The 27,072-nt window shown below is 37.7% G+C and overlaps 1 protein-coding gene across 3 annotated transcripts; it reads right to left on the minus strand.

Annotated features, from left to right (window-relative positions):
- Positions 1–1,891: 1,891 nt before the first annotated feature.
- On the minus strand, positions 1,892–22,614 carry LOC137727396 (phosphatidylinositol 4-kinase alpha 1). Of its 3 annotated transcripts, none has more exons than XR_015952774.1 (27): positions 21,283–22,614; positions 20,837–21,178; positions 20,575–20,736; positions 20,006–20,176; positions 19,688–19,846; positions 19,470–19,597; positions 18,981–19,287; positions 16,458–16,626; positions 16,068–16,285; positions 15,781–15,939; positions 15,496–15,678; positions 13,421–13,951; positions 12,971–13,330; positions 12,123–12,337; positions 10,444–10,630; positions 10,186–10,322; positions 9,915–10,068; positions 8,051–8,317; positions 7,309–7,386; positions 6,209–6,259; positions 5,091–5,263; positions 4,750–4,945; positions 4,268–4,408; positions 3,888–4,052; positions 2,935–3,143; positions 2,506–2,667; positions 1,892–2,380 (listed from the first exon to the last, which is right to left on the minus strand). XR_015952774.1 is itself a non-coding variant. In XM_068466265.2 (26 exons), exons 1-26 carry the CDS (start codon positions 22,258–22,260, stop codon positions 2,122–2,124), a joined length of 6,096 nt encoding a protein of 2,031 aa, XP_068322366.2. In that variant the 5' UTR covers positions 22,261–22,614; the 3' UTR covers positions 1,892–2,121. The 3 variants fall into 3 exon arrangements, 1 of the variants encoding a protein (XP_068322366.2); XR_015952775.1 differs by having other exon boundaries at positions 3,888–4,078; XM_068466265.2 differs by lacking the exon at positions 3,888–4,052.
- Between the last annotated feature and the right edge of the window lie 4,458 nt (positions 22,615–27,072).

Below are 27,072 nucleotides of genomic sequence, written 5' to 3' on the forward strand. Positions count from 1 at the left end.
AAGATTAAATAGTGAATAGCCCTAGGGGGCCTTAGCAATGGTGGAGTTGCTCTTAAGAAACGTTAGTGAACCTATAATTTGAACCTCAAAGGTTATTCTTGGGTGTTTATAATGAAGTGAAATAAAATCACTAAATATGGCATAAGGCTTCGTAGTATGTTCTCCAATTGTAAATATAGCCACATATAAGTACAGTTTCTTTTAAAACGTGAGACTTATGACTTGTGTTCAAAGTATCTCGAAACAATTTCTTAAAGTAAGAAAATGCCATGAAGTAGTTTATTAAAGATTTCAAGGAAGGAGCATGAGGCTAAAAGTATGTACTTGATCTCAAGGCATTGTATTCTAGATATGTTTGGTATAAATTGCCTCTTTGAGTACTCTTATTAATTTGAACTGAATTTATATTGTTGCGATATAATCTTGAAAGAACAACATAATGACAAGCTTTACAATTTTGTGAAAAGATCAACTCCAAAGTTCGACACCATAATTCATAAATCTTAGATTTATATTTAACCGTCGATTGTTGTTTATGCTCTATTCTTCTCACCAAATTTCGTTTTTCAAATTTTCTTTTTTTAAAACATAATCTTTTAGCGGCTGCAGAAAAATGAACAGTTCGGATCGTTGATATCACATTTCGGTGTTTATGATTAACTGAAATATGAGTTGATATATAGTTTCTAGAGACTTTATAAAATCTAGGCAATATTTTCATTAACGGTAAAAATTTGAACGTGATATCAATGATCCGAACGTTCATCTTTATGCATCCACTGAACGATCATGTTTTCAAAAAAGAAAATTTGAAAAAAGAAACTCGATGAGAAGAATGGAGCGTAAACGTAAACAACAATCAACGTTTACTTTAAATTTATGGTTATGGGATTTTGGTGGCGAACTTTGGAATTACCTCTTCACATAAGTTGTAGCCCTTGTCATTATGAGCATTTGTATATTATTATTTTTTTTTTTACACTTCGATATTAATTAAAAAAAACTATTAAAAAACTTACTACAACAATAGCATAGGATTTAATCTTACATAACTTAGATTAAATCCTTATCGTTGGATTCTTTGATCTCACTTACATTTTTAGTATTACATTTTCATTTTATTGTTTATTGATTTGAAATATATTTTTGTTAAAGGATAACAGGTCGGGTTGTATTACCCATTAATATTAATGTGTCGGGTTCGAGTCGGATCATAATAACGGGTGTTACACGACACTACCCGTTAAGATATCGAATAAGTCACAAAAATCACATGAACATAGAAACTACGACACAAATGTCAGATCTACCTATAGCCTTCATATACAACAAAAAAGAATAGAGTGAGTGATCAGCAGCCATATTAGGTCTCCATTTATTTATTTATTTTCCTCTTTTCGTTTTATGTAATTATTTTCAAATAGGATCCAGTTGTCCACTTGTTTAATAGGATTCACTGAGACAGTTTATTTCTTGAGTTTCTGGACTATTTGAGTATGTACTCGTTTATTAACCATTTTATATACACTACCGTACGTGCATGGTAATTTATAACAATGTAGTTATGGAACCAAAGAAGAAGCAGATCCTTGTCATATTCATATCCACAATCTCAGCCTCACATGGATCACCGTGAAGCATCCAAGCAGGGATTTTTCACGTTCAAGGATTTACACCAACTTCTGGTAGTATGAATGGTTGAGCATTCGTGCTACAATCTCTTTAAACTATCGGATCAACGAGAAATGTTTGGTTTGAACATGAGATCTCTTCTTTATATTCCTCGTAAAATGACTCTGCTTCGAATAATACATCATCGATATTTGACCATTTTGGAATGCCTCCAGCTTTCTCTAATTCGATTGCATCTTTACAACCCGTAAACAGCAGATTTTGAACTCCATTGATAAAATAATAACCACAAACTGTATTTTTACAAACCTCACGAGGATCTCCATCCCTAGAATACAATGATTTCGATTTCATGCCGTTTCAAGAGTCATCTCAACACTATAAAGTGGAGACCCCTCGGGAAATAAATTGCAGCTGTAAGACGATGAAATTTACCATTACACAGGCAATCATGTACACATGTTAAACAAGCTCCAAACATCTCACTTTTTACTTCTCGATGCCCTGCTGCAGAAACTGTATCAAGTCGTACCCAGCGGTGGTCCATTTGTTGTAGGCATCCGTGCATACATGGATCATAAAATTGGCCGCCTCACGCTCACTCATCTCTGGATGAAATCTCTTACGAAGATTTCCAATAGGATCGCCCCGGCTGAAGCAAGGTAGCCCACTGTCTAGCATTAGTGATACCGTGTTGATAATCCCATCCATGTATCGGCGGGCAGCAAGGTAACCCTTAACGCACAAGCTGTGGATAGATTATGTAGAACATAACACAAGTTTAAACGTGTAGCCAAAGAAGAATGAACATAAAAAGAGTATCCAGAAACATAGTGAGGCAAAAGAAAACAAGAAGGACAAACCCCTTCATACCTCACAAATTGGTTCCAGGTATCGCTTTTCATAACCCTAGAAGGGTCTAATAATTGTGTCATCTCGTGGCTGAGCTTAAAGTGTGCACTTTCAAAACGCATGTTTCCACCTGGTGAGGTTTCCAAAATGAAACCAAAATCAATATGAACAAGCCTTCCCACGCTGCATTGTCAGGCATGTCGACATCAGTTTTAGATCAGTCCTTACTTTCACAAATTGTGCATCTTTTATATTTCAAGTATCGCATTTGTAATTGGCTAATAATTCAGATTAATGGTTTGAAGATCAGGTTTTGAGTTTGGTATGCTGTTTTCATATGTGCGGGGTGCCTCGTATCGTATGCATACAAAGTCTCAGTCCTTACAAACACAAAATTTGACAAAAATAACAAATAAGAAAATAAGTAAAAGACTGGTTTGAAGATTGTACCTGTCAAACAGAAGATTCCCATTGTGTCGATCCTTTGGTTGAAGTAAAAGGCTGGCAACTGCATAACCAGCACTGCTAATGATGAAGTTTTCACGCGCAGCTTCAAAGCTGGCAGACCCAACAGGTCCGTAATCCTGTTGAAAAATCTCATACAAACCACCATCAGTAGTTTCACCCATCTGACTTCTGCTCCGCGTATTAGGTACAACCTGCAATAAAAAATATATTGAGAGAAAAAACCAAATGTGCATGTACTACTATGATCGGCCATTTAGCTCAAGGGAAGAAGCTTGGGGAGACCATATCACTCAAGTTAATACACCCCTTGGAATGGCGGTTCCAACATCAGATTACTCCTTCAAATCTTCGATACTAATCAATGCAATGGCATTCATAATTCACAGTAGAGCTGAAGATATGAATGCCTAATAAATCAAAATTCAATATCAATTGGCTAAGTGATACAATCGATGTTGGAGTCTACTTTTGGTTGGCTTGAGTCTTAGAATGTCTATAACTTGTGCTACTCCAGCATAGACACAGAACCTTGATGACAGTAGTTGTAGGCAATTAATCTAAAACCCGTGCTTAAAATATACTGAATAGATCCCAGCTTCAGAAACTTTTATGCCAAAGCACAAAAACCAAGGGATTTCTTTCCACCAAGTAGATTACAAAAAGACAAGAAAAATGTTGCAGCCATTCAATTCCCTCAAACAACCATTGGGCGTAGCCTTGTGGCAGGAAAAGAGTTGATCCCCGATTTCTCTTCTGGCAGCAAAAATATTCTAGTTTTACAAACTAGTTGGAGGACAATTTAAAATAGAAAAAGCGGCTCCACTATTTTTTTCTTCATGTTCTAGGGGCAGATAAAAACAAAAAAAATATGTGGAGAAGATTATTAGAAACCAATGCTGACATTGGGTAACAGCTAGCTTCAAGGAAAAACTTACATTTTTTACACTTCTTTCTCCAAATACTGGAGTATTGAACCATACGCCAAGGCATTAGAAGACAGAAGTCAAATGTAGCCAGAAGCTTGTTAGATGTGAATAACCGTGTGTTCATTCAGGCGACACTTTATCATCCACATTGTATTTCTCTTTTATCAATAAAACCTGTGTTTCTCGTATAAAAAAGTAGTCTGAAGCTTGGCTAGTCCACCCTATGTAAGGTATTGACTAGAAAGTCCAAATAATGAAAATGGAAAATGAACTGGATTGTAAAATCTAAAGCTTCGCATGGAATCGGATAAATTAAAGAATAAAATCTCAGCAAAATAACACGCATGCAGGACCCAGGACCCCCAAAAGTAGTTGACGGAGATTCAAACCTCAATAATGCCTCTCTCTGGGCCAGTTGGGAGTACACCATACGGAAACAAATAAAGATTAATTCCAACTGCTTCAAATATGTCTCTCAATAGGGAAATCACTTGAAGAGCAAGAACATCCTGGCGGCAATCATCTCCAACCTTCAAGAAAGGGAGCTTTTTTAAGCCATGAAATAAGAAAAAACTTGAACATTACTAATAATTCAAATTGTTGTACGAATAAACAAGAGGTCACAATTTTAAAATCAGGAATCTGATTGTCTGCATAATGTAACTTCTTTATCCATCATAACCCATCGTACAAACAAAACAATATAATAGATAAGCATGGTTTTGCAAAAGTAAAGGTTGAAGAAAGGCTTGCTGGGCAGGTTGAGTGATCATCATTAAGGGGTAATAACAATGGATTTTTCTGTGGAAAATAGAAGCCTTTCAACTTTACATGGGTCTAATCTATTTGAGATTTAAGTGGATAAGCTTACCTTGAACATACAAGCTTGTGGTTTTACATCACTGCGGTCCCCAACCCGATCGACAACATTAAATGTTATCATTATAGGAACTTTTGCTGCAGATTGCAAGGGTATGCCACTATCTACCTGAATGCCCCTTACAAGCTTAGTAGGAGCAATTGGCAAATAGAGATCCTCTCCCTCAACTTCAATTTTCTCCAACTCTCTGTTTAAGCATATTGCCTATTAGATACAACGGCATACACATAGACACACATATATATGCACGCATGTGCTTATGTGTGCATTCACAAAAGATGAGCTCATCCAAAGATCATTTTTATAGAAAAATCCACACATTACAAGCATACCTCCGGATACCAGCTCGGCGTTCTTCCTTTGGAAGCGGAAAGAGTACACCAGAAATAGATGTAACCTTGTCAAAGAAATCAAATTCTCTTTGAAAAATATCAAGTGCCTTGGGACTGAAACCATCAATGATATGCTGTCTAACAAGAGGCAACAACTCTTGAAACGAACTATTCTGAAATGGAAACATCAATAAGTACAAGTTATTCAACAACAAAAGGTGAAGAAACCCAGACCATGTGTACTCATGTGAATATTCAATTTACCCAAGACCTTTTACTAAAGTTTGCGCCGTTGATACAGAACGATGCAAACATATCTTAGCTTGTACTATTCTATACATATAAGATTAAATATACATGCTTAATGGAACTACAATTTTTCTGGTGACACACAATGGTTTTTGGACTCTGCAGTTTTGGATTTTTATTTAATTTTAAAACATCAAACTGGTATACAAACTTCTTGTGCCACAACTACGCATATTGAACCTTCCAACTAGATTACAAGTCCAGTGAAAAAGTTTAATCTAAGTCATGTTGTGATTTTCTACAAAAACGCAAGGAATTGGTTCCCTGAAAATTCATACTACCCAGCTTCATTGAATCAGAATGCAGGGATGACCTATTATAGAATAATGCACTATCTATCACCAATCACCATAAAATTCACTTATTAACTCATAAACCACATTTAACACATGGTCACCAACAGTTTTGCACTCAAGAGTACAATAGAAAGCTATTACAGAAAATGATGCAAACCTATAACTGAATATTTTCCACTCCAATAAGACATAAAGTGCCATTGTAAACATTTTGTGTAACTCCTAGGCAGATATATAGTATATGACAGCAGACTAGGTAGCGGATAACCCCGTTTCTGTGCATCTCTTAATTTCTACTTCTTTCAAATATGACTTTATGATATCATTTATACTTCTTCAGCACAATTCCAACCAACGGAATCAAAAATTTATGTATCAGTTATCAACTTTCCAACATGAACCAAATTCCATGGTATCACAAAAAAAACTTAAATATGCCCAAAAGTTTGGTTGCCAATTGACAGCACGAGCACGTAATGAAAACACAAGGCCATTCTCAGATTGCAGGAATACCTTCACAGGAACAGCATCTTTTTTTTCCGGTTCTGGAACAAACATCTCACCCTGCCATTAATAAACACACAATCAAATTCTCTTAGCATTTCAAGTTCTGTGGATTTTTCTCTTCATTCTTTGAGCTGGAATTTTGATTTCAGAAGAAATTTGAATGAGTTGGAGATAGAAGAGGCGGCTAGGTTATTACAGAAGGTGGAAAATGTTTGTTTGATTCAATCAAGAGCGGATAACGGAAGGTGGAAGCTAGACTTATCAGGATTGTTCACTTGCAAATCCTATAGCTCTTTTTGAGCAACAATGGAACTGTGCAACATTTTCCACCCTTTTCTCAGATTTGGAAATCAAAAGCTCCTCCGAAGGTCAAAGTTCTTGTGTAGTTAGTGGCTACTGGGAAGGTCAACACTTATGATCAAGTTCAAAGGCGAAGGCCTTTTATTTGTATTTCTCCCCATTGGTGCAGTTTGTGTAAATCTGAGGAGAGTGTTAATCATATTTTTCTCCATTGTTCTCACTCAATATAGTTGTGGTGGAAATTGGTTCAGGAAGTTAGAGTTAGTTGGGTCATTCCAAAGGGTTGTTTCGAGCTTCTAAGCACCAATTTTGAGGCTTTAGGAAAGGGGAGGAAAGCTAAAGCTTTGTGGGGCTGTTTGGTGTTGGCAGTTTTTTGGAACATTTGGTTGGAGCATAAAAGAAGAGTTTTTGAGGATTATAATGGAGTGGGGGTAGCAGAACTATGGGGTAGAGAAAGATACTGGGCATCAGTTTCGAATGAGTTCAAGGATTATTCTCTTTTTCATATAGTGTGGGATATGTTAGCAGCCGTAAAATGATTATGGTTGAGGTTATTTTACTTGTAATCAGATCTGTTTGAGAGGTCTTAGCTAGCTTTACTACATGGTGGATTTCTTATCCACTATTTTGTAATTCTTGTTTTTATTTTATAAAGTGTTATCGTTTCTTCTCAAAAAAATAAAAAAAATCTCTGAAAAAGATATGCATGTGGACTTTCGTGTATGTGTGTGCATTTGTGTGTGTATAAGAGAAAGAGAGACGGAGAAGGGGAGAAAGTAGATTAGTTTCACAGAATCGGGCCTCACCTGTAAGTGCCAGATTAAAATATGGGCAAATATTTCACTTCTTTGAGCTGCTCTAAGCAGATATCCTTCTACTAACCTCTGCAAAACAAATTACGTAGAGATCAAATATATAATGACTTACAATGAATTGGGATGTCCTATTGGGTCAGTCATTTCGGGGCAAGGGGATCATTTATGATGAATTGAGATACCAATTTATGATATTAAGGATCTTGTCTTGACTGGACATATTCATTTCACCCATTAGAAACTCCTCAAAATTGCAGTAGTAGTAGTAGTAGTAGTAGTAGTAGTAGTAGTATTATAAAGAGAACAGAAATCTAAACATAAAACAAGAAAGCACAGTTTTTGGTTTTCTGATACATGCAATAACCACATTAAATGTTTCATAACTGTGACATCTTTAGTTGTCTACTTAAAATAACCCAAACGTAAATGGAAAAGGCACAATCATGGGTAGTAAGTTCACCCAATATGAATAGAAAACCATACATCTTATCTTCAGGTCAATAAAAAAGAATCCTACAATTGGCTGCTTTAGTAGGAGTACATGGTATGAGACTAAGAAGTCGAGGATTCTAAAAAATTGATTGGGCATTTGACAAGAATGAAGAATGGGATACAATCAAGCAAAACTGAGATTTAGCTATGCAAATAAACTTTTCAATTGCATCCCTAATACAAAACTAAATGAAAAAGAAATGTAGATAGAGGAATAAATTGAAAACTTCTATTAACTCACCTCATCATCATACCGCATAGCCTGCACCAGCTGTGGCATGAAGAAAGTTACTCGTTCAGGAGGATAAGACTCCAGAACCCTAAGAACATATGCCATGACACGAGGATGGCCCTTATATGCAGGAGTAAGGAACTCAAGAGCTTGTGTAATTGAGCAAGCAGCCCAGTGTGGCAATTGTTGCAAGAGTGCCGAATTTTCATCAACTGCCTTTGGGGTAACAAAATATGGCAATGCTTCTGGAATGGAGTGGATATCAACGATATGTGACTGCAAAGAAACCCCAGTTCAAGCAAGATGTAATAACGTACAAACATCCCAGGAGCAACAAATGGGAATAAGATTGGTATCAGTAAAGAAATTATAACAAAGGCAAAATTACTGTAACTGAGAATGACCCACCCTCTAATTATAATTCAAAATACACAAATTTTTTGGACTTAGTAGATAATAATGTTTCCAACTAAAAGGGTGCTTTGGCTCATTTTTAACAAGCCCGACCGGCATGATGGGGACATGCAAACATGGGGACACCCCTGCCTAAGAGGCAATTTGTACACTATAGTGTGTATGTGTTTGTGTGCGCACGTGTGCGTGTGGATGTACATAGTGTTTTAAAAAACTAGCCTCGGGGCGCGGTTAGGCGCCCTTGGAGGCGGGGTTGCTGGGTTTTCGCCTCTGTTTTGTGATGGTAGGCGTAAGGCGGCGTCGGGGCGCACCTAGGCGGCTGAGGCACGCCCAGGCTTTCAGTTGGGCCTTTTTTCCCTTCCAATTCCAGGTCTATTTCTGTCGTTCCTCTGTTTCTGCCATTCCTCTGTGTGCCGTTCTAGTTTCAAGGAAGAAGAAAGATAGAAAGTTTCTCTCTCCAAATCCTAGTGGCAAAGTCTAACAATAACTCTTTTTTATTTACTTTGTTTTTTTATTAATTATTGCCCGTTCAGATTCTGCCACCTAGCATTTTGATTAACCAAGATTTATTTCTCTTCAAATTTCGTATAACTACTCCACTCAGCCATTATTTCCCTTAAATTCCCTATAATAATTTCTCCACTCAATCTTTATTTCATTTTAAATTCCCTATAATAGCTCCACTTAGCCTTTATTTCCTTTTGAATTGCCTATAATTGCGACATTCTGCCTTTATTTCCTTTCAAACTCCCTATAATTGTGGCCACTCAATCTTATTTCTCTAGAAGTTCACTATAATTGCTTACAATAAAATATAAAATTACAACATTTAAGACTCTATGACGTAATTTCCAAGTACAACTACACTTAGTAATGAAGAATAAGATATTATCTTTGGCTTAGTTATAATTATATTTGTTTTACAAAGTTTTATGCCATATATATATATATAATTATATATGCAACATATATTAGGTTATTTAGGTCCCGTGAGGCAAAGCCTCACGCCTCATGCCTAGGCGGGGCTATTCATGGAATGCCTAATGTATATCAGTTACATGTATTCATAAACATATATAAGGCAACAGATAAGCACAGCAACGTTTCTCACGCTTACAGAAGTACTCCTTCCTCATACCACTTAAGAAAACATTACACCAAATAGCAACAGATTAGTAATGCTTAAAACAAATTAAAAAGTGACCAACAGTTACCTAATACCCAGGAAGAATGCAGTAAGGTCAGTCAGAATTTAAAAAACAACAAATTGTTCTGTTAATAAGCAGTATTTTCTTGACCACTTATGGCCTCTGCCAATCTGAACAGACGATGCACAATGTCTCATAAATTAAATTTTCCACACGTCAAGTATTTAAGACTCGTAAATAACTATACTAGCTCAACTAATATGCAACATCCACAATTTACCATTCCTACTCTCCGGACTACTGACACATACCTGAACCAACTGGGTAACTTCAGCCCTTAAGAATGTGTTTGTTGGGAACCGTGATGCCAGGGATAAAGCAATTCGAGGATCTACAGCAAAAGCAGTCCTAGCATGCTCAATCCATTTATCCGAACTAATTTTTTGCCGTGAAGAGGCACTCTCCCTGAGAATAATAGGAAATGCAAAAGCAGTAAGTTACCTTTTACATAGAACCATGGGTATTAAGAAAAGGTTCTGAGTACTTTCCAATGTGATGAATAATGTACCAACAAAATATTACTTTGTATTAGTTGGTTGCGACCAAACTTCAAGCCTGTCAGCCTCATGCTGGCATAGCATCAAAAGTAGCTGCTTACGTTTTTCTCTTCCCACAGCATAGTTCTCCATTTGACCCCAGACAGGATGATATTGATCGTTCTGCAATTATTAAGTGACTTTATGGATATATTGCAGAAAAACCTTACAGAACCCAGTAATAGGGCAAAAATAAATTAAGAATGCATTAGACATCCTTGCGCTGAAAACATAGTCATCTTACCGTATCAACCAAAGTGGTCCCATTTTCTCGTCCTTTCCCCTTTGAATCAGAATAGACTGCTGCATCTACTCGCTCATTTGAAAGGTAGTGGACAAATAAAGAGATGGATTGAGCTTCACTCTGAGAAAAATTCATATAGCTAGTATCATACCATTCAGGCTCATATGCAAACCAACCCAAAGAGGTCCTGTAACATGGATCAAGAGAAAGTTTCAACCAAATGGGAAAATGGAAACATATTCAAGTTGAACAAGAATTAATTAAAAGAACACCTACTGACTTGGAGAAGTATGCATACACGGGACATACAGTTTCAACCTATTATTGAAACAGCCTTAATATGATAAATTTCATATCAATATTGGCAAGAGATAATACACCAAATGCTAAAGTAATCAAATTACCAATTCCATAAAAAAGCGCATTTCGCACCCTCTTGCAACCAAATACCTTTTTCTTTTTCTCTTTTATTTTTCTTTGGAGAAAGGGACAACTTTATTGCTAACAACGATAAAACTACAAAGAGTACCCATATTATTGACAGAAGTCGCAGTCATGTACTATCTGCAATGGAGTGGGTACGGACCAACAAGCTAAAAAACAAATACAAACTCCTACATCAACTTTCCAAATACTTTGGCATATTTGGCAGCCAATCCAGATAAAGGGGTAAACAGAACCTTAATTAATGTTTTGACCAAAAAATAAAAAAAGAACCTTCATTAAAAGAAACCTAATAATTTCCAAGACAAAGATCCACTCTGTTAGTTGCATACCAATGTGTTAGGTTGAAATAAGGATCCTAGTATTTGATCTACTGTATCTCAGCTTGTTTAACAGCAAACTCTAACATACAGCTACTCTGTTCGCAATTATTTCCCATGATTTGTGGAGTAAATACGTTCCAATTCCATCTTGTAGAGTTTCCCTTCCCAAGGATCCAAGATAGAATACTGACTATAAAATCATGTATTTGTATACATTGCATATTCCTGTAATTTTCAGATAATTACAAACTTCGGAAAATTAAGACAAGTTGAACCAATATGGTAGCATCAACAAATCATTTTTAATCTCAGGGTAGTTATTTATGGGAAACAAATTTTATAACATTAAAATTATATAAAGAGTGAACAAGAAGGCCACAACTTGGAAAGCAGAAGTGAAAGAAAAATCATAGAACCCAGTGTTCTGAAACCACTAGACATAAACACAGAACACACATCCTAGAGGTATAACAGCGTAATGCATTGATGCATATACAATTTAGTTATTGAATTGTATAGAATGCAATCGATGGTACACACGGTTGCTTTGAACTCTAATGAGAGAGAAAGCTGAATAAATAAACATCGCTAGGCCAAATGAATATCAATGAAATAGGCATTCATATACACGAAGGCAAGGAATTGTGATACAGGTACGTACTACCACGAAAAATGATTTCACGCCCCTGTTATCCCCATGCACTCCCCTGTTTATTTATGGCCTTTGGATTGCATAAATCAAATGCTAATTAAGTGCAGAAATAAGCCGGAGTACAAAACGATTTAAGGGTTGTGCGGAAATCATTTCCTTACTACCACATGCAAGTCAAGGTGCCCTAACATGATCAATAGACTGTAAATAAATATAATAATTATGAACAAATTCACAGCAAAAGACTTAAATGCAGTAACCTATATATCCGATCTTCCAGCAACTGAAGCCCTGTTTTAAAGTTCTGCAAATTTCGCTGGGATTGGCACGAGCAGAACTTGAGTCCAAGAAGCATGACAGTAAAAAAGGTACCAGTAGCAGCAGGATGGCGCGAAAAATTCCAGGGAATCTTTGTTATCCCTTGCAACATTCGTCCAAGAAGCAAGAGCTGCTCAACACTGTTGTGTCGAACTACCTATACAGCCAAAGAGAATACATAGGTGAGCACACATAAACCAGGTTAAGAGCCACAAGCCACAGTATATAACTAAACAAGGACCATTTTTTAAACGGTAACTTTTTCCATTGAGGATAATTTCTCCAATTGGAACACCATACATAAAACAAAATAAACAAAAATGATGTAGGACAAGATAGGGGTCAATAAAGTAGCTAAAATCAGAGAAAAGAAAATGGTGGACGATAGGCAAGAGACGGTGCTAGAAAGGAGATTCAAGTTCAAACATCAATTATTTTAGGATAAAATATGGAGGCGCATCGTTGGAATTTTCAGGTTGGCTAAATAGGTTTCAGGAGAGTTTAGAGTTTTGGGTAAGTTTGTCTTCCCTTGTCCCATTAAAAACCAAATAAAAAAAGACAACAATTACACATAAACCATAGTTAGAAATAGTCATCTTGCAAGCCTTTTATAGAATCATTGAAGTAGTTAGAAAACAGAAATTTATGATTCCCACATTCAAGTTCAAGCAGATTACCAAATACAAACTTATTAGGCAAATCTTTACTGGTTAGTAGTCAATATTTTTTATTTTTTATTGAGAAGAAACGATAACAATTTATTCGTGCATGAAATCAGTACAATCCTCACCTCAAAGCGATCCATGAGAAATCCAAGCCATAATCTATGAGCCATTATTTGCTCAACAGGATCAATGTCTGGCTGCGGTTCTGGCTCTCCAGGTGAAAGGTGAGGCCTTAATTTTGCTGCAGGCCCAGAATGTTTCACATCAAATGCAAAGATACCGCGTCTTGTATCAATGGTCCACAACCATGCATCAACAAGCTCCGCAAGGACTAGAGATCCCAGTTCCGGCGCAGCAGAAACTAACCAAGTCCAAACAAAAACGCCAGTTTCCATTGCGTCGGGCGTGGAAATGTAAGCTGGACACCAACAGAGAAGACGAAGAAGTTGTGAGAAGCCCTCTACATTTGATTTTGAATTAGAGCCCTGGAATAGAAAAAGAAAAAACCAAATCAGATAATCAAACATAATAGCTTAAGAATTGAGCAAGGAAAAAAAAAAAAAGGACATGTTTACCAGATTTGACAGCAGTAATGCAGTTGCCTGAGAACAAATCTGGCGAAACTGAGACTTGTCCACTTCCACACCTTTCTCTGCAGAATTAACAAATTGCTGTAGTAAATGCACAAACTTTGTGAGTAAGATTCCATTAAATGAATCGTCCTCAGCTTGTGTCTGTTGACGAGCTCCTGAGATCAACCTTTGAAGGCCCGCACCGATACCAAATCCAGTCGGTGTTGTACCAGATTGAAATCCACCAATGCTGTTATACAAGCTTCTCATGCCAGCAATTTCTCCAGCATGGTTGCACTTAACTGTTGCACTAACGATGCCGGTACTGAGCACCTCCAAATTGAAGGCTTCTAATAATTTCAAGTTTGCTCCTGATGCTGCAGCTGCAGCGGCCATGACTGCAGGAATATTAGCCGTTTGTATTCCATTCCAGCAATCAATTTTACCTGTGCCGATCCGTATTTCTGATAAAAGAGATACCACATCAGTTGTATGCTGCGATCTTTGCCACGTGTTTGCTTTACAAAGCTTTTCCTGCAGTTGCAAACAAAAGAAAAGAACAATAAGACAAAAAAGACATAAAAAAGAGGCTAAGATGTTTGATAAACCAAAATAATGTGCAGGAATTAAAACACTCAACATATACACGTCCGCTTGAGAAGCTTTTAGTGTTTAGCATTTAATTCTAAGCAACTCAAAGACAAATTAATACACTTGAATGACCCATATTACAGCACTTGCGAATTCTGATAAAAAAAAAAAACATAATTCTTCACACCCAAAACATTGATCATTGACAAAGAGACTCAAAGAAAACCAATAAAGGACCCCAAAGTAACAGACTGAAAATATGTGTAAATTGCGCTAATGAAAAAAGAAATTTCAATCATGCAGTGCTTGATACTTAGAAAGTCTTATATATATCACAATTCGAACTTGGCTCCAACATCACAAATACTCCAAACTTTGCAATGCACGGCAGTATATAATATGGAGAAGGCCCTGATACATCCAGGATCAGTCTCGACTTGTGTTGATTACTCCAAATTCCTATCCAGTTCACTTTACAGCAAGTTTGACTTTTGGATATGACAAATATGGCACATGGAGCCACAAATACATATCAGGACATGAGAGGTAATGTTGTGCAATTCAATTATAATACAAAAAAGGCCTGAGAGTATAATAAATAATATCATTATATCTGGATCTTACTACTTGGAGATATGTCATCACATGGTGTCATATCATCGTACATATTCATAAACATGGCCCTCAACCTAATAATTTAACTAAAAGAAATCTCATGTTGCTCAGCTACCAGCCTCAGTGTACATATCTTATACACCTCCACCTAAACATTGACCAATTAAACTTCTTGGGTTGGATTTTAATTTGTTGTTTATTCACCAAATATAAAAGAAAATGAAATAAAAATGAATTAAGATTTCAAAAGTTTAATCATCACTCATCAAACAGGTTTGAATATACTTATTTCAGAATAAAAAACAACAGAAGTACAACGCAGTGGCCTAGAAGTCCAACACTATAAGTTTCAAATTGAGCATATTCAGCGCTTGTTTTCGGTTATAAGATGTGAGTATGTATGATTCAGTGATAAGTCTTCAGTACTTTATTTTAGTTTCAACAAACAGCACCTAAAAATGTGTATATACATTAACTGAACTTACAACTAAAACATGTACAAGTTGTATATTAACACAATTAAAAAAGGTATAACATCTTAAAAGCATAATACTCTAAAGGGTAAAAGATTTCTTGTAATAAGTAAGACCATAAGGTCATGATAACTGATATTGGGAGTCTGCAAATAAAAATACTCCGGAATATCATACTTTAAGATCCATTGATGTAAGTTAATGTCAGAAAAGACAAAAAAAAATGACTACCCAAAATCCAGAACCTTAAAGAAAAACCAATTGTCGTCAAGAGGAGGTTCTCGCTGTTTAAAATTATATTATTTACCACTATTGGACAGGCATACCACATGAATGCTCATAGATTAGATAATAAGAATGAACTTATACTGTACATAAATAGAAAGTATAGTAATCAACCTGGAGAAGACCCTGGCTAGAGCAAGGAGCATGTGAAAGTGATTTAACGATCCACTCTCGAACAATCTTTTGGTACAAAGAACGAACTGTCAGCACCCAAGCAGGATCATTGACAACAGTAGTAGGCGAATCATTATAAATTGAAAATAGCAGGGAATCAACACAAGAGGAATTCCACAAGACCTGCATCCATGTAGTTATGTTTCAACTTTACTAGGCAAGATTGATGACAATGAGAACTGGGAAATAATAGATATTAGAGTAACTTTACTGGTATAATCTTACCTGTGGAAACCTATCTTTAAGCTGACTCAGCAAGTTCACAGAAACTTCCCGGATATGTTCCTCTCTCTGTGACATGCTTTTTATCAGAAAGCAAGCATGGGTAGAAAGTGTTGATTCCCTAACCTCAGCTTCATTGCCTGTTTCAGATATTCGATCTTCCTGAAAAGCAATAAGAGCAGCAGACATGAGCACAAATGCACACACAAAAAAGAGCACAGATTAAGTCAAGCCGATATAAAGGGGAAAAAGCATTATTTTAGAAGCTTTATGAAAGAACAAAACCATACCAGCCACGTCACTGCTGTTTCAAAAGCCCTATGCACGGTTGCCGTCAAGCATTGGAAGACAGCGGGCACAAGATTTGGAGTTTTTAGGTATTCAAAAACACAACTGAATGCACTTCTAGAAGAAGCTGAACTAGTGACACCATTGAGGATGCCACCATTGCTGCTGAATCGTATGATTTCCAAGAATGCTACCGCAAGAAGATAGGTAGCTTTCACACCTGCAAAGCAGTACTTTAATTTTTGTGAAAAGAGTAACTATTAACAAAATCCAAGGAGCCTATTTTTTCTAATACAAAAATCAAAGATCAAAATTGTAGACAGTTAACGAATACAGAGAATACACTTTACATTAGCAGTAAATAAGCACTAAGGAGTAAGAAATATAATAACCTGATATAGTGTTCATTGCTGCAACCTCAACTCGCCCTCCTAGAGCAGTAGAAAGAGCAGCTCTTTGGGCTAGAGCAACTTTCTCATTCCCACTCCCTTGACGACTGCCAGGATTTTGAAGAGCATTAAGTTCCAATTCATCTTCAAGCCATTTCACTGAGCTAACAACCTGAAAGAGACATTATCATGTAAAATTTCTCAAACAATCAGTTTCAAGCACATAAATATTTTCACTCATCCTGAGTTGAATAGAAGTTGAGTTCAATAACTCAGTGCGAAGGAAACTAGTAAAGACTAGAGGTAAGCAGCCCCAGCAGACACAGATTCACATGGAGTTATAGCTGTTTAAACATCCTAACGTATTTTTGACAGCAGAAATGAGATAAGATGCAAGAAGGAAGTATTTATTTGGTTGAGGTGAATTCCCCGGTACATTGAAGAGAGAATGTGTTGATTAGGAGTTAATACGTTGTATATACATTTAGAGATACAGAGATGTTGATTAAGAGCTAAAAGGATATTGTTGTGTGTGTGTGTGTGTCCCTCAAACAAAATCTTCAAAGATTTTATTGCAAAAAAATTATCCTTGCGAAGATCATCCTTGTAGGAACTGTCTAGTTTTTAGATCTTCCTGCAAAGACCATCCTCGCAAAAAATCACTAAAGCCTAAAACCATTTAAACACTCAAATAAATGGTTTTCATTTTGGCGTTTTCTTGCAATACCGTGTTCGTCTATTTTCTTCGCTACAATTTGATGTTTAATGATTTCCAACATGTCCAACTTTTTGTAAGGATGATCTCTGAACAATGGATTTAATAATATATAGTTCAGATCATTGATATAAAACGCGGATCGGTTCCCACAAGGTGTCCCTCAAATAAAGTTATTTGAGAAACTTCGCAATAGAAGGGGAATATATTTGCCTCGGTTGTGTTGTGTGTGGTTGGAACCATTCAAAAGAGTGATTTATGCATAGAGCATAAGGCATAAACAACATGAAGAGAAATGAGTCACTATTTTACATTGTGTAGCATACTTCTTGGGTTTTGTAACTCCAGAATAGTAATTTGAAAAAGAAAAACTAAAATTTGGGAACATATCCTTGCAAAACTCCAAATCAAAGCAAGAAGAAAGGAAAAAATTGAAGTAACTATGTTTCCTCACAAACCAGATTGCATTCCCCCCAAACTAAGTGTCCACGTTAAAGAGACAACAGGGGAACATTCAATTTTAAATACATACACAGTACCAGCATCATCGACAAATAAGTTCCTGTTTACAACAGAATCAGACAACTAAGAAGCAATGCAGTGCATGTGTAACAGAGAAAGAGAGATTACTTTTGTACTATCATCCCAACAACAGAAAAAGGAAGGATCGATGGCACCATATTTTGGGACACCAGTTTGAACACAAATTTTAGACCATTAGATTGACCCACAATCGATGGTTAAGATTTAGTCCGAAAGCTAATTACTTATTACAAATTTCCCTTCACAAGAAATTATTATTACCTTTTTTAATTATATACAAAACAACAATTAAATGCACAGTAATCAATTGAGCCTTGTACACTGTGCCAGTTTCAGTGTTCAATCAAATAAAGAAAAACTCTCAACGGCTCCCCATCCTCTTTCGTTCACCATTGCAGGCCAAGGATTCATGCATTTTTCTGCAACCAACACAGAAAGCGTATGCTCTCCTCCACGCAGGCACTCTGTCCTATTAGATTTTCAATTTGATCCGGGATTTTTCCTTTTCTTCACATATGGTGAAACAAAACCAATAATTTCTTTCATTTAAAAAAAAATTTGATTATCTCCACAATCCAATAGATTCATTACTTCTTTGTTTCAGTTGTAATTTGTGTAAACTAATAGGGTTCCACTCTTTCAACATGAGTATCACGTTTTGAAACCCATACATGGTGTGCAGATCTTTTCAGTCTACTAAGACACAAAAACTGCAGAAAAAATTGCAACAAGAAGATGAAAACAAACCAGCAGCTAATGCTGCAGTAAACCAAAATATAAGAATACAAAAGGACCCAAAGAGGAAAAAAAAAGCCTCCAAGAAATCACGAAGAGCTAGCAGGAATCTGGGTTTTTTTTCAAACTCATGTGTGTTACAACATTGATTGGTCAGTGTGCTGTAATGGTCTGGGTGGAGAAATGGAGAAAGACTGTATTGTTTAAAGTCTTAATCCTTAATGCTCACTTAGATTGGTCAGTGTGCAATTAATTATTAATTGGTAATAATAATATTATTTTTTTGATAAAATTGATTGAAGAAAGTAATAACAATCAATTAGGTGCCAGATTAACTCCTAACCGTTGCTTGTGGGCTAATCTAATGGTTTAAAAATTTGTGTCTAAACTTGTGTCTAAAATATGGTGCCATAGATCCTTCCCCACATAAAAATTAAATAAATATAACATGTGACACTACAGATAGCAAGCCCATAGTCATTTTTACAGCACAAATCAAAAGAGAATGCAAAAATACTTCATTAAAATCTTACAAGTGGAGGTGTTCCTTGAGCAATTTGCTGGACAGCTGAAGACCACTGTGCACTCCACATGTATGGGCCACCCACAGCTTGAAGTGGAATAGTACCCATGCTTCCTACACTATTGAGTGACATGGAAAGTGGCTTTGCAGGTTGCTGAGCATTCTGTATGGGAGGTGCTAAGCCAAAAAGAGCAACATAGAACCACAGGTTGCGAAATAACTTTAAAAGTGAAGGCTCCACATCTACTGTAGGATCAAAATCAGAACATATCTCAGCTACAGCAGGAAGTAGTGGTCCCAAAAAATCTCCCCCACTCCTGCAATAGTTAGATATTAGAAAAAAATTTGAAACACAGGCAATGAGAAATGGAAATATTTTGAAAAAGTACAAGAAAACCAAAACCTGTGAGGTGCACAAGTTGTCATGAATTAAATGAGAATTATATGGAAAACACTACGGCATGCAATCAGCAGATATATTATTTGAAAGGAACTCTACCTTCCGCTTTTGGATTCAGCAGTGAGGCCTACATCTGAGCATAAAGACAGTAGACGGTGACGATAGTCTGAACGTAATTTAGCATTTGTAAGATCACTAGCAATCAGAAGAAATCCTGCAGGAAGAGTCTAGATTGTGATTGAACCAGTGAGAATCGGTTTATAGTATCAATCAAGCAATCAACAGTATCATGTGTAGCTTTGCTTTAGTATACAGACCTCAAGGCGCTCTGTTGTGGCTTCTGGTAGCACAGTTTTGCTTTCAGCAGATCCTAAACTTGAAAGTTTACTTAAGTAACTCCTTGTCATTAGAACAACAGTCTCCCGGTAGGACTTCTCAAAACCTAAACTTGCCATGCGTGATACAGCATCAAGGAGCTGTTGTACGGTATGGTAAGGAAGTGAGAAACCAAATATTTAAGCACTATCTTACATTTTTGCTGGATAATATTAAATTTAATCAAAGTCACTTGATAAAAATGTTTAAAGAAAAATCTATATCATAAAATACATGCCATAAAGACACAGATACCATACCTGGAGTCGCAATAAACTAGGACTCGAAGCATCGCCCTCTTCTAAGCTTTCAATAAATAGAGGTAATATCATGTCCACAACTTCAGACTTCTTCACAGCAACATTCAGATCGGCTAGCAAGCGTATAACATTAAGCTGCACAACAGGAAGTGCCTCTTTGTTTTTATCAACCTGAAATTAGCAAGATAATATAAGAATTAGATTAAGTCGAGATAGATAAACAGAAAAAAAAAATTGAAGATATTCATTACTTATATGGCATCACAGTTTGGTAGATAAGAAATGGCTTAGTGTGCCACTCTTTTGAATAGAACCGAAAACTTTGCATTAAGCAAAATTCTTTCTTGCAGGAAGTACATACAAGAAAGGAAGAAACAATAAATTTTGTTGAAAAGTATGTAGTACAAGCATAATCACAAACACAAAAGCATGTGTAAATCTAGCATGTAGAGAATCTAGAAATATAAATTAAAAGAAAGACAAAACAATACAGTCAGATGCAAGTAACTGTTCATATATGCATTACACGTGTAAATCTATTAATTAGTATCTTGTATTCAACAACAAACCTGTTCCTCATAGTCATTTCGTTCACGAATACTTGTCGCTAATCCCATTATGAATGTGTCAACCGGCGCACGCTCCTTAGTCCAACAAGATTCGATTATCTCACAACTCGTCTTCATCACACTCTCAAACATTGGTGCCTGGCTGGTTGCCCAAGTATCAGCCTGAAAAATCACATTGTAGAAAAGCAAAAGTAAATAAAGTAAAATTCCGTTCCACACTTCAGAATGATATCTAAAATTTAGCACCACTTAAAATATGTACCTGTGCGCATACAGTTAACACAACAGGTTTGAGGCGGATGAGCAAAATACGTAATGCCTGGCCCCCACGCTTGACAGCAATTTGAGCAAGCCCAGATAGCAAAGAAGCAAAGAGCTCTTCACAAACTCTCATTTTCCGCCACACGGAGAGTAAACAGGCTTCAGAAGCATCCATCAACAATGCCAGACTCTCATGTGCCAACTTCTTTGCTGATTTCACGTCAGTATCATAGCAAGCCAGGCAACTAAGAGTCAACTTGGCAGCAGCTTGATAAACTGACAGTTTCGTATTGATTCTTGCTTTCAAAAGTGCCCCATGTTCAGTCCAATCCCGCTTTCTAATCTGCCCACATGTAACAAATGACAAAAACAACAAACTCAATTCTAGGCTTTCAAATGAACAGCACTCTAAACCAGTAACTTTTCAAATAAACAATAAGACCTTACCTTCAGAAACACTGACGTAGACTGTAGCTGCCTCTTTGCGATTAATCTGACCCGATCCAAAAGCGCAGAATCGATACTGACTTTATCCAAAATATGAGCTACCAATTTGAAAGCAATCTCTTGCTTCTCCAAATTCTCAACAGACTCTTCCTCAAATGAAGAAACTTGCTGCCTAAGCATCACAGCTCCGCCTCCCTCACCAAGACCGAAATTCACACCCAGTTGATCAACACCACTCTTCCACACAATGCTGCTCCCATTCATCATCACCGACCCCCTTGACGATATACTACCCGATGAACCCGACACATTGCTCGCCTCATTTCTGGGGCTGGAGCTCTCATTCGCTTGGTAATGGTTTCCATTCATTGGCGAGCTCTGCGCAGACGAGGTCTCTGAGTTGGCCCCAATTCGTCTTGGCGTAATCGGGGACTGAACCACCGGTCCCGAAGCCGCAAACTGGTCAATAAGCATTGTAATCAACTTCTCCGCATCCGAAGGCAAAATTGGAAGGAAATGTTCTGATAGGGCCATGAGGAAAGCCCGACAAATACCTAAATCTTCACCGCCACTGGTAATTGCCAAAACTACGACCTCACCAGTGAACCCAGCAATCTCTGTAGCAAAATCGGGAGACAATTCGGTAGCTTTACACACGCACCCCAAAAAATCCGAGAAGAAAGAAGCAATCGAGTCGTTTCCAAACGATTGGGGCCAAAAGGACCGATTGAACGACGCGGGAACCGAGCGTAGGAACTCGAGAACCACCGATTTCGGGCGGAGATCAGCAGAATCGGGGCATTTGGAGATGAAGCGCGCGACGGCGAGGACAGCATTGAGCTGAATCCGCGAAACCCTAGGTGATCCGCCCAGAAAAAACTCGGGAGGCGGACACCGGCCACAAATCCACGAAAGCTTCTCGGTGAATTGCGCCGGGTGGTCCGCAATCAGGTCGCAGAGCTCCATCAACGCCTCCATTGCGAACGAATCCGATAACAAAAACCAAAATCCGAAGAAACTCAAACTCGGTGTCGATTTCGATTCCGCTTGAACAATGCGAAAAGCTCCTCAGGTTTCCCGCCTTGGAGCTGGATTGTAAGGTTCCATGGGCGTACAATGCAGGAGAGTGAAAGAGGAAATTAGGGTTTTTTGGCAGAAGAAAACAACATTTTTGTTGCAGTCGTCTTTGTCTTTGTCAACGTCTCCGGAAATGTCCACTTTTTTTGGCAATTGTGCTTCCCCGTTTTTGTTTTCTGTTTTTTTTCTGTAAATTCAAATCCTTTATTTTTCTTCAGATTATGTTTTTTGTTTCTTTTGGGGCTCGTCTCTCTCAAAATTTCTCTCCGTCGTCACCAAAACTTAGGTCATCTGAACAGTATACGATTATATTTGCTTTCATCTCTAACAAAAAAACAAAGGGTTACACGGCTCGTTTTAATCTTATCATAAAAAATTATCTCCAACCGAGGATCATAGAACCAAACTTAATTTATTATTTAAATTTAAAAATTACAACAACTTAAATTTAAAAACAATAATAACTTAAATTTAAAAACTACAACTTATATTTAAAAACTACAACTTAAATTTAAAAACGACAAATTAAATTTAAAAACAACATTAACTTAAATTTAAAAACTACAACAACTTAAATTTAATATCCATAATCAACATCATCTTCATCATCCGCCATTGTAGGAGTATAGTCAAAGGTAAACAACTGTCGTCAAGTCATAATTTCTTTTCTTTTTTTTCTTATCAAAATAGGTCTTACTCATTGGAGTGTAATTCGAAGTGTTCATTTTCATATTATTATCATCCATCTTTTGTTGTATTTGTTTGGCCCGTTCTTCATGTCTACGATTCCTTTCTTCCACCTCAAGGGCAGTTTGCTCCGCCATTAATCGCAATGAGGCCGCCACTTCCTGTTGAGCGGCGTAATCATCATTTGCCTTGTCCTTTTCCTTCAACCTTCGTGTCTTGTTTCGTCCCATAGCCCTAGGTATGGAACCTTCACCCGAGGACAAATTTTCTACCTTTCTTTGTTGAATCATAGGAGATCCATCTTCATTCATATCTACAGCTACGGGTGCAGTTTCGAACACCAGAGTAGGACCTACTCTATGTTGAGGTGGATCTTCAAATAACACCCACCCTTTACAAATCTCCCAACAACTGTGAAACTGAAAGGGTTTCGAGCTGCCCTCCATATACAATTTCTCTACTTGGCGTACCTAAAAAATATAATAACAAAAATTAAAGGAATTAATTTATGAAATTAAATGTAATATAAGTAAATGTATTTACAAAAATTAAAGGAAAGTAATTCGTGAAATTAAATGTAATATAATTAAATATTTAAAATAAATTGTGAAAACACTTATTTCATCGTAGTAGTTAACGCCGCTTCCATGTCTACTTGCGGTTACTAACAATGATTGATGTTATTTGTTCAAACTTGGGTGAAGATGTTTCTTCCATCTTGAAGAACAACTCACGTGGTTTTGAACATTCAGTGGAGTGGTGTCTTCATAGAACCCTAAGTATTTTTTAGACACACGAGTCCAAACACCTTCACTTGTTTGAGAACTCCCCCTCACACTATCTTTCGACATCCATCTATAAGCCCTGCAAAAAGTTTCATCTTCTTTTCGGGTCCAAGCCCTACCTTTCATTGCAGACGAGGCCATTTGAAAATTATTGAAATAATTGAAGGAAATTTTTGAAAGAGGTAAGAAAATATGAGAATTGAAATGGTGTAGGAATGAAAAATTTGTGAGGAATGCTGAATGAATGGTTTAGGTATTTATAGAAAAAAAATTAGAATTTTTAAGAATTTAAAATATAAAAAAAAAAGGCCCAAAAAACCAAAAAACCAAAAAAAAATAAAAATAAAAATCTGAATCCAATGGTAGCTGGCATCAGTTAGCCGTTGGATTCAAAAATTTGTTCAAGAATTCCTGTCGGATATAACCAACAGGATTAATAACAATGCTGTCAATTATATTCGATAGCAATTCTTAAATTCCTGGCCCAGCCCAGGGCTGGCTGGCTAGCCTTTTGGCCTTTTCAGATTCTGTGGGGCCCACGAGCCCTCTGGCCTAACCATCTGTTGGAGACGGTTTTCGGGCTATTTTTGGCCTTCTAGACCCTTCGGTTAGGGATGGCCTTACGGTTGCTAGTTAGTAGTTGCTACACGAGTGAGTTGAGTTGGTGAGTTACAACTAGGCACATGATGTGGACTCTTGCTAATTTTTCCTTTATCAAACGATAAGAACATCTCCAAATGAGATATTAAAAAGTTTGTGTAAGTAATAATTGTGGAGCAAAAAATAATCGAGAAAAATATAGAGGCGACACGTGGATTCTTGGGTGAAAAAGACAAAATTACGCTCGGTAACTCCTACGGGTAAGCAGCAGACAATCATGACTCAATCAAGGTCAAAAGTGATCAAAATATGTATTTATTTAAAACCTATTTCATCCATCTTCATCAAATCCTACCTACAAGGTAACCTCAAAAATATTTATTCAAAATAGGATTAATTACCTAAATTAATTGATTAATTTCCTAATTAATTAATTAATTATCTAATTAATTTCCTAATTGATTGCAATATATTATTTTGACATAATATCTTACAATTACACCAAAAAACCAGCATATGTGGCCAGTTCCCATCTCCCCAAAGGGGGTCGGCCACACCTTTATAAATACCACCTCATTTCTCCAAAAACCTAAGTCCATTCTCCTCCCAAAATTCTCTAAACACTTTCTCTCTCAAGTTCTAACTTTGGCATCGGAGGTTCTTCGGCCAAAGCCCCTCATTCATCATGGGCGTGTAAAGCTCTTAGCCTTGACCTTGTGTGTTAATTGTTTTGCAGGTGCATTTTCATCCAAGAAGAAGAAGGCGGAAATTTGCATCCAGAAATTGGTGCTTTCATTGAGATTTTGATTCACACACTCAAAGAAGACTTTCACATCCAAGGTTTTCCATTTTTTGTTCATTCGTAGATTTTTCGTACATTCTTATTCCTACAATTTTTTATAAAAATTCTTCGAATAAATGTAAAAGAAAAGTTCAATGACAAGAAATTCGGAAACCACGATGAACGGAACTTCCTATGTTCAAGTATTTGGACCACGGTGATCCACAAGTCTCAACACGACAACGAGTTGAGTAGCATGACCACCACGGGGCACCACCGTAGCAACCACCAAGATGGCCACCACGGCAACAACCATTGTGGCCACCCACGGTGAGCAGGCCACCTTGCAGCAATAGGCCCAAGCCCGTGCCACAAGGCAGCCAACCCATATTGAGTAGGCCATGACCTAAAAGGAGCAAGCCTTGAAGGTAGCCCAGATTGTTGCCACTTCAGCAGCCCAGGCTCAGACGCCAGTAACAGAAGCCTAGCATGCCCAAGCCTACACCGCACAACAGTCGACCCAAGTCGCGCCGAGGATGAAGCAGGCCCAGCCCACACTAGCTACCCGACCCGATCCAACGATCCAACCCACTCATGCGGCCCAATTCGAGATCCAACCCACTTCCGTGGCCCAACCCACTCCTGTGGTGTCCCAAGCAACCCAGACCAGTCCAAGACCGGTTCAACCGTCTCGGCTTTAAATTTGTAGGCCGATGATTGAACCAGGGCCATTTTCATCCTATTTTTCGGCGGATTTGGCATTTCCCAACTCAAATTTCGCGCCCGAAGTGTACCACACTTTCACTACTCAAGGAAACGCATTATGTCCAAGCTCTTCCAACCCGAATGACGAACAACACTTATCTCAACAAGTCATAGAGTTGACAAATGCCCTCACACAGCAAACAACCTTGGTGAATCAGCTCTTGCAGCATACCGAGATGCAAAGTGCCCCAAACGAGGTGTCCCAAAGTAGGACAAAGGCAGACGATGAACCTCTCTAGTAGCGTCCTGACAAGCAACCACTCAACCAACCACGAACTGAGCGTTCAGGCAATGTACACTCTTGACTAGGCCCCTGAGATAACGTATACTCTCGTCTTAGCGGGCGGATGAGCGTGCACTCTCAGTTAGGCCCATGGACGAGCATGGGGTCACACTCCGATAATCAATATGAGCAACCTTCCAGGCAAAATGTTCATTTGCGGTTAGGCCCGCAAGGAGCATCTTCCACCTTACATCGGAGTAGGCAGCACGACGAATGAAGAGAAACAGTCACTCAATCCGGCTCAAGTTCAACCAGTATCTTACGAGAAATTCGCTCACCTGCTAAGAACGTACCACATGCACCGCAGCTGCGACATAGACGACTTGAACACATAGAATAGTAGCCTAGACCAGCAGGTCAAGACCGGGATAGTTGAAAGCTCCGCCACCCCCAACAAAAGCAAATTCAGGAAGAAGTAGAGAGGCTCTTGACCGAACAATTGCCCGATTTCTAGGGCAATAAAGTTACTGACGAAGTGCTCCGATGAAACATAACCATTTTAAGCAGGTCGCCTTTCATTGACAAGATTGAGCAGACGAGACTATCCCACATAAATTGTCGAATACAAAGATTACTTCTGTTTCGACAAAGGTAGCAATTCAGCCTAATGGTGCGCCGGGGGTAGACGAGTATCAAAAGGGCACACCAGCCCAACTACCAAGAACTGGAGGCATGCCTTGTTCTCAACACTCCAGACGATTCAATACTGAGGCAGCACATCACCAGTAGCTGAGCATTACAGACCTAGTGGTCCAATTATTGCACACAACCTGGCCTAAGCCAGCCCCAACTTTGCGCTCATAGCCATGCTT

This window comes from Pyrus communis, chromosome 10 (genome assembly GCF_041283825.1).
Source record: "Pyrus communis isolate YQ-2024b chromosome 10, ASM4128382v1, whole genome shotgun sequence".
Classification (NCBI taxonomy): domain Eukaryota; kingdom Viridiplantae; phylum Streptophyta; class Magnoliopsida; order Rosales; family Rosaceae; genus Pyrus; species Pyrus communis.

Excerpts from the sequence above, each read along its gene's own strand:
- LOC137727396 (XM_068466265.2), bottom strand. The coding sequence starts at position 22,260 with ATGGAGGCGTTGATGGAGCTCTGCGACCTGATTGCGGACCACCCGGCG. Across the intron at positions 16,286-16,457 it reads AGCAATGAACACTATATCAG|GTGTGAAAGCTACCTATCTT; the intron begins GTTATTATATTT and ends ACTGCTTTGCAG. Across the intron at positions 10,631-12,122 it reads CTGGAAGATCGGATATATAG|GACCTCTTTGGGTTGGTTTG; the intron begins GTTACTGCATTT and ends TCCATGTTACAG.